At 40.8% G+C, this 8,239-nt stretch overlaps 1 protein-coding gene across 4 annotated transcripts in view; it reads left to right on the top strand.

Annotated features, from left to right (window-relative positions):
- LOC108632528 (lachesin) overlaps positions 1-8,239 on the top strand; it is a 268,437-nt gene that overhangs the window by 255,273 nt on the left and 4,925 nt on the right. For 3 of the 4 annotated variants that reach the window (XM_026819746.1, XM_026819747.1, XM_018037179.2), the window contains one exon: positions 4,130-4,228. In XM_026819746.1, the coding sequence (XP_026675547.1) occupies positions 4,130-4,228 (99 nt within the window). Of the gene's footprint in view, positions 1-4,129; positions 4,229-4,586; positions 8,107-8,239 lie in introns of those variants that run through there. The other variant, XM_026819745.1, reaches the window with a different exon arrangement.

Here is an 8,239-nt window from a genome sequence, read left to right as displayed (position 1 = left end):
TATGAATTATTATATCAAGCGTCATAAAACAGTTTAATGTACCAATTCTCTGCAAGCAGAAGATGCAATAAATCATTAATGATAAGGCAAAGCTTCAGCAATTCGCTGGTCACATTTACAATTACTCAACCAACTAAACATAACAGCCGACGGTGCGGGCATGGTAAATTGCAGTTGAGAGAAGTACCGCGTGAAATTTTGGCTCAGAAACTGTCCTGTGGCGAGCCGTTGACAATCTAATTGCATCGATACTCTCTGTTATCTTCGATTGCCTCGGATTTCGTGAACGGTACATATCTGGATTGACTTAACCGCGCGTGTACGCACTGTCAACATGTTCTACACAGAGGCAGCAGGCATCGTGCGTCAGTGTGCGTTTGCACCGGAGTTCGGTCGGGGTTTGGCTTAATATTCGCTATATGTATGCAGTCGGAAGGGACTTCGGCCCCTCAACTGGGTCAATTCTGTCACGAGTCACCTGCCCTATTGCTGTCCTCTCAAATGTAACAATGTTCATCGTTTTCCATTTGATTTTTTATTCAAACGAAATGAGACACTCCGTTTGGGTAAAATTAATCTGATAGATAATGTTTTAAAAAACGCGTCAAGACGTCATAATTTCTTTAATAGACTTGCAAGATTTCTAATATTTTATACAGTCTTATTAATATATCTAATAACTGTTAAAATTTCAATACTCTGTCATTATTTTTATGTAAGGGTTCACACAACTTTAAACGTATTATGCTATTTACTAAATGATGAATTCGTATTTATTTTGGCACAATAGTATTTGTTAAATTCATAAGCAGTTAATGCTGAAATGCAGTAATTAAAATGTTTGATATCATAACAGGGATTCCTGAACGTTTCACCGGATTATCATGGTTGATAAGTTGATTCGTAGCGATCGCGTGAAGCCCGAAATGAACCGGAAGAATCCGGCAAGTATTTCCTGTCTCTAATTCATACGTCGCGTGCCTGGCGCGCGTGATTCATATCGCGAATCGTTGTCGAATTTAGGTATGTCATGAAGCCCGTATTTCAAACGCTTCGTACCACTCCATTCAGCGAATATTAAACCGCTCTCAGCGTGCGTGCAATAATGTGCACGCGCGTACCGACAATAGATAGGCTTGCGAATTCACTCGAAGCTCGATGCTCTTCCTCGAAACGATTGACCAACACTCTGACGAATCTTTTGTCTAACAGCTATTTATTATATCCACTTTGTCCTCTGTCGCCCATTCTGACGCTTTCAAATCTTTCTTTTGATCAATGACCACCCGCTGCCATGCTTTGGAACCAAACCCTGTTAATTATATGTATATTCCACGCATCGCAATACGAATACATTCTAATTGTTCCGCATTTTATATTTAATGAGTTAATCTCGTTACTCCCACAATTTTGTATTAAAATAGTTTTGAAATTTATATAGTTAATTACCTGCGGGAATATTATATTTTTTATTTCAATTTTGATTTTCATTTCTAATTTATAAACCTCGTACCTAAACCTAAACTAAATTCCTTGACTTTCACAATTTTATAGTAAAATAGCTTTGAAGTTCGTTTAATAAAATCAGATCTACCGCAAGAATATTTTTCCTTGATTTGTAATTCATTAATTTCTAATTGATAAACCTCATATCTGAAAATTGGATCGATTCCTTGTTGTGTTACACTGACTTCTGTTATGCATGCTACAATGACACTTGACTGTCAGGACACGGTACGGGTAAATGATATGTTTATGTGGCACTTGCTCGAGAAACGCACGCACCGTCATAAATATTAGCGGCCGCCGCAGTTCTAATTTGCAATCTTGGAAATTCGTTGCATTTCAAATTTCGCGCTGACGAACGCAGCCCAGCTGCTTTGCAAGGCAGAATAAATGGAAATGAAATTGTAAAGCTGCCCGCTAATGATCCCCGGAAATGTCCGCACATATTGTAAAAACTTTCACCTAGGCTCTGTATCATTTTCGAGATTCCTTGGATGTTTTTGAGAATTAATTTCTAAATAAGGAGAATTATTCAGAATTTTTTATTGAAATAAAATTATCTAATATTAATTGAAATTAAAGCAAGAAAAATGTTGAATGAAAACAGTGTTACTATATTCATTTCTGAACGTCTATGTATAATCATTTTTGCCTTCGCTAATGACCAGCAGGCTTTGATCACTTGAACACGTTTTCGCAGTCGTCCTATTACAGAACCGTGTGCCACCTTAGAGTACAGCTACTAACAATCCTTGAATGTGAAACGAGTTACAACGTGGCAGCTACGTCGGTACTTTGCACATTCGGCACCGACCATACAGATTGTTTCCTGTTTCGAAATTTAACAGAGCGCCGGACGAGAGTGAGCTTATTGAAATTCTGTCCAGGACCTTCTCCCGGGCGTTCATTGATAAACTTCACACGGCGCCGCGTTTTGCATCGCCGAACACTGGACGCAGTACAAATAATAAATACGAAATGTTTTTCAAAATTCTTTTAATGAGAAATCACTGAGAAAGTTAATGAACAAGGGAATCATATTTCCACATTTAAATGAATAAAGTTAAAATATATTTATACGATCTTTCGTCAGTCGTTTAGGAACCTTCTTTGCTACGTATACACCGTGATATGTACTGTCACCGGTAATGTTTGGCCGAGATTTGCATACGTCTGTCTGGCCTATCCATTCCTGCGTTCGGCCGCGTGTGTCAGCTTGTTGTCCCCGGGACGTGTATGCGAGCCTAACCCTCTCTCTGTACGGAGGAACCCAGGGGCTATTATATACACACAGCCGGGGTGAACAAGTGACTCACGGCGCACGCGTGTGTACCAGGGATGATCAGCCATTACCTCGCCCGAAATAGGGTATTGTGAAGGGGAACCTGTGTTCCGTCGACAGCTTTCCTTCACCATCGCGTTCCTTCGTCTCGGAACTTGCAATATCTAATCACCGAGGTCCGCGCCAAGACAAAGCGTTCGACCTGGCTGCAGGCGAGAATTAAGTCCGTCGCTACCTGGTTTGCTAACTCGGAAGGCTGATACCGAAATTCGCACGAGAATCGTTCAACGAAGGATTAGATTTGCTAGTATTGGAGACTTTGAGGATTTTAAAAATGTGATACTCTCGCGAATGTATACCTGAGGCGGTAAGGCAAAATGTCAATGTTATTCACGAACTTAGTCAAAAATATAGATTTATGGGACTACAATTTTCGTCTTTATATAAAAAGGCTTTTGGGTTTCACGTACCTCTTTGTAAACAGGAATGTTAAATTCGGTGTGTTCTATCGNAAATAAATAAATAAATAAATAAATAAATAAATAAATAAATAAAGTTTATAGAATTACATTGAATTCGGAGTTTTATAAAAATGTTGTGGAATGACAATTCGAGAATACATTTGAATCTGTAAATTACAAAAGGATGCTAAAGAATGATCTCCATGTTAACGAAGTGTGCTCTGATTCTCTCTGCGGAAAATTGCAGTAAAATAGCTGGGGATGTAAATCCCACTGTGCAGCATACATACGAAAGGGAACGTGCGGTAGTTTCATTACTTGATTCGATCCAACGGGCCGGACGGTGACGAACGCGTTGCCACGCAGCGCTGCGCGGTACGGAATGGGTCCGGGAGCGGACGATGGCGGCGGCGGATAAGGGAATTGTGTTTACTCGTAGTTTGCATACTAGTTACCGCGTTTGCCACCCACTTTACGCGTAACAGGCCCGTAAACATCTTCAACAGAGGGGGCCACTCGAAAGTACCTTTTGTCCGCGCTTCCTTTTGCACCTCCGGCCACTTCCTTCCCATTCTTTAACTCCCCACGTTCTAACTCTGTCTCTACGTAGCGAGACATTGTTTCGTCCAGCCCTTTGTCGCCCGGTTATTCAGGATCGTTTCCTTGTCAGGAAGCGGAATTTACATCTATCTCGCAGGAAATTCTGTTTATGATTAGTTGATTACCATTACTCTTTCGTTGCAATTTGAATATATAAGAAAGAAATTTAAATAATATTGAACTGTTATATTTTATCAGGGCCTTAAAGAAGTCATTTTTTTCAACGTTGTTATGAATTTTTAACAAAACCTGAAGAATCGTTCGTTGGCCTTTGTTACAGGTAATAAATTCCAGTCGAATCTCAGCGAGATCGGCAAATCCGAACAAAAATCGAGCGACCCGGATAGGAAAAGGAACTACAATTGGACCCCAGACAGCGGTAAGCTTTCTTGCTCTGTTTCTATACCAGATACGTGTAACTGCAGACTAATTTAAAACGAGACGAGCCCGACAGGGGTAGTTAACGTCCCCTCGGTTTTCTTATTTCCTCAACTTTCCTCAGTTCAATCGTCGACACGTAACAACGTTGGACATCTTTTTACCTCATTATTGCGTGTCAGGAATTTCTCTTTACAAAATCGTAATCTTATGCACACGATTATGAAAATGGAATCCAAATATAATTCGACATATTTAATAGTTCCTTCAGTCTTAGCATTTTCCAATGCTTAACTTGTGAACCCTTCGCATTCGGGTTAGTCGCGCCCCAGTTAAATTGTCTATCCTGCTGCTTGTAGGCTGGATAGTTTATGATAGGAACGTTGATGGTATTGACGCCCAGTAGGAATGGGCGTTCTAAACTCGCGGTGCTCGAGATCCTTGTCCTTCGAGCAATTCTCGGTGGGAACAGTCGATCGTGTGAACTCTTAAACTTTGTTAACTCGCCTTGCTATATCAATATCGTCGACTATTGATTTCAATTATAATTATTATAAATGTCATAGTATAAGTGAGAATTAAAGATGATCATATATTATAATAAATGCTGTGCGCTGACTTAATTAATCGATATCCGTCGCAGACTCGTATTACTCTGCCATTTATTTTCTAATTCACTATTCCCTCAGATTATAACTACAACTGAAAATAATAGAAGTCTTAACAGCTTGTTAAAGTATTTTACCCCATTCATAAGATCCCCGATTTTGCCTGAAAGAATGCATTGACTTTCCCTATGCAACAATAGAAGAACTGTGATTGGAAACAACGAAACAGTGTCTGGCCGTAGGAATTCCTGTTCGGCAGCTCATTAATCGGTCTGGCGTCGGTCAGTGAGAAAAATTAATAATAGCTGATATCGGAGCGGGCCTGCCGGAATCGAAGTCTGATAGCCAGCCATTGAAATCCGGGCTTAAATAGGGTGCGACGTAGCAAACGAGCCGGCGAGGGAGAGAGGGAGGAAACAAAACGTCGACGAGAGGAGGCCGGTCCCTCCGCGCGCCGACGAAGTTGCGGTTTATCCGGCATCTCGTGGCTCGGCAGTGGCATTTAAATGACAGCGGCTCGAACAGAGGGCCGCGGGGTCAGAGGCTTAGCACCCGGCGAAATTCCTCCATGCCCCGCGGCGTTATCGGAATATTTCTTTCCCTGGCCCCTTCACTGTTCCAGCCACCAACCTGTTCTCGGTGGAAGAGAGAGAAAGAGAAAGATAGAGAGGGAGGGAGATAGTTTCCCTTCCTTTTCATAGCCGATACAGAGAGCCGGTCCGCGGCGGTTTCTTTTTAAAAGGAATTTGCATAATGGGAAAGTGTGAAAATCCGTTTTCTCCGCGGGGGCTCGATCTCGATAGTCCCATGGAAGTAGGTAATTTCGCTGGAGGACGGAAAACCGGAGGGTGGAAAAAAGGGAGACTGTGGAACCGCGTCGAGCTTCCACAACTTGATAAGTACTTCCAGCTCTTTGGTAGCTCGGCGAACCTCACTGCATCGAAGGTCGAACGCGACACCCACACCGCCTTTGGATTAAATTCGTTTTCGAACTGCGAGCCGGGGCGGTCCGAACGATATCGAGCTGCGAACTGTCTCGCGCAGCAATCCTCCCCCAACGAACTCGCGAGTTTCCGTAGCCGAGGGATTTTCTTTCCACGGGCCCCCGCTTCTCGCTGTGCACTCGCTTTTGTTGAACATGCCTTCTTATCCTAGTCATTATCGGAAGACTCGATAGCTAATTTGCGTTTCAAATCTAGTATGCCGAAGTATATTCACTTGTTTGATTAAAAGAAATAAGTTTCTCTAAACAAGCATCGAATCTGATTATCAAATAATTATCGTTTTAATCTCACGATATAAGAATTGACTCAAATAAATCAAACGGTGAAGTCCAGGTATGAATATGAACAAATCAGAACGATTAGGTTGATGAAAAACGATTCATGAACTGGATTCGAGGTGAAAAAATGCACGCTGGGCGTGAGAACAGCAAAATGTAAAATCCAGTTGGATTCCAGCGAAATGTAGAAAATCAACATTGGCTCGATTGTTGACGGTACTGCGTACGTAATTGTTTTCACTGCAACTCCACTCTTTTCCCGTGGACATTGTTAAAAATACTTTTCAACAGTTTTACACGTTGTTTCGCAGACACAATGCGTATAAATCATTCAAATAAATAAAGTTTAGCAATATTAAAACTGTCTTTCAATTAAAATATTAAATTGAAGATTAATGTTTATACTAGTCATGATATAAACATTTAAGTGAGGCTCTGTAACACTCGTTACATCGTAAAATCCGAACGAGTTTAAGAAGATTTAAAGGAGAGAGAGAGAGAGGGGGTGGAAGAAGAGGAAACGTCAAGACGGTCTCGCAGCCGGAGAAATCGACGGAAGACGAGAATAGTAGACGAAGCAAGGTACAGGGTGGATAATGATTGGGGCGAGAGCCTACCGGGTTGTTTCTGATTTCTAATTAGAGATGAGTGGGGTCCGGAGGAATACGTCTCTCCCCAAGCAGATAATGGTTGAAAAGTATGGACCAGGCCAGCCGGAAGAATAACTGACTTCCCGTTCCCCTTTTGCTCCCTTGCCGCACTGGTTCAGTCTGTTTTTTCCTCCGTTTACGTTCTCATCCTTCATCCGTCTAGCCAGAGGAGACGATCTTTCGCGGACCGTCTTTCCTACGGGAAGAACAACGGGCCGGATATTTCGCCGGGAAACTTTTCCTTGATTGTCGGTCGCAACCCTTTTCGGGGCAACTGGCGCGATTTTCACGGTCCTGAGTCGAAAACCCACGCAATTTCCTGGGCTGGATTAATGCGCCGAGGGCCAAGGGATGCTTTCATTTTTTTTTCAGTTTCGTTCTCGCATGGTTAGCTCTCTACGCTGGGCTAGCAACCTTCAGTTTGAATAATTGGCGAATTTACAGCAGGGAGGAAGATTAGGCTGTGGATTCTATACAACTATAAAAAAATTGAATGCAGAAATGATCAATGCCGCGTGTAAAATGTAGAACAATTCCGTATATTGAAAGCTGAATGGATATTAAATAATCATATAAATGGTTATCCAAAACATATCTTTTAATATGTCCTGTGCCGAATCGATTTACTCGACTTTTCAATTAGGCTAATATTTCATCACATCATCAATCATAAATAATTAGTTTGTGTAATCTAGTTAACACATCGTCTGCCATCCATGATACAGTCTTAAATTTACCATAAAATACATGTTTTCAGTCATAAATATATCAGCGTGTAGCATGGGTGGTACATGTGGCATGAAACATGTGAAACTGATGTTGGATACCATTTTAATTTTTAGTTATTTTCGTTTATCTAATGTTTAGTTAGTGAAGCAATAACTCTGAATCATATAAACTAAGATTGTGGATCGTTCTCCAACCTGAAACCTTAAATCATTCTTGACCTTTCTTCAGTCCTTACTCATAACCATCCCCTCTTTCTTACTTTACTTCCCCGAGTTTTCCTTATTCTACAACCCAACAAGAGTTAAAATACTTCCGTCTTAAAACTCGTATTAAGTATAGAAATAAAGTCAACTTAGAATTCTTATAGTCATCTCATTCCTTGTTCTCGTGCAATCCAACACTGATACCATAAGGATTTTATCTTTATTTTGCATAAAGATTCACAGTCTAATTATGATACATCGTAGAAAAGCAGGATATGTTCCATTATGATCAGATCGTATACAATTTTAATTGACATACTCGTATGATTGCTGTTTGTATTTTTGTCCTTTCATCATATAAATAATGCAAACATTCCAACAATTAAGAATGCATATTAAAACATTTATTTATTGATTAAGAAATCTCTTGTTCTCTTGTGTCTGATTGATATTTTTCTTATTTGTATTATATCACGTTTTTATTTTTTTCAGACGTGGCGACGAGCGTCGCGACGACAGGGTTGCTCCTGGTGGTCGCGC

Source organism: Ceratina calcarata, unplaced genomic scaffold (assembly GCF_001652005.2).
Source record: "Ceratina calcarata isolate Rehan_Ccalc_2016 unplaced genomic scaffold, ASM165200v1 scaffold16.2, whole genome shotgun sequence".
Taxonomy (NCBI): domain Eukaryota; kingdom Metazoa; phylum Arthropoda; class Insecta; order Hymenoptera; family Apidae; genus Ceratina; species Ceratina calcarata.
The sequence above is the reverse complement of the archived record's forward strand: the minus strand, read 5'-3'. Positions and strand labels throughout refer to the sequence as shown.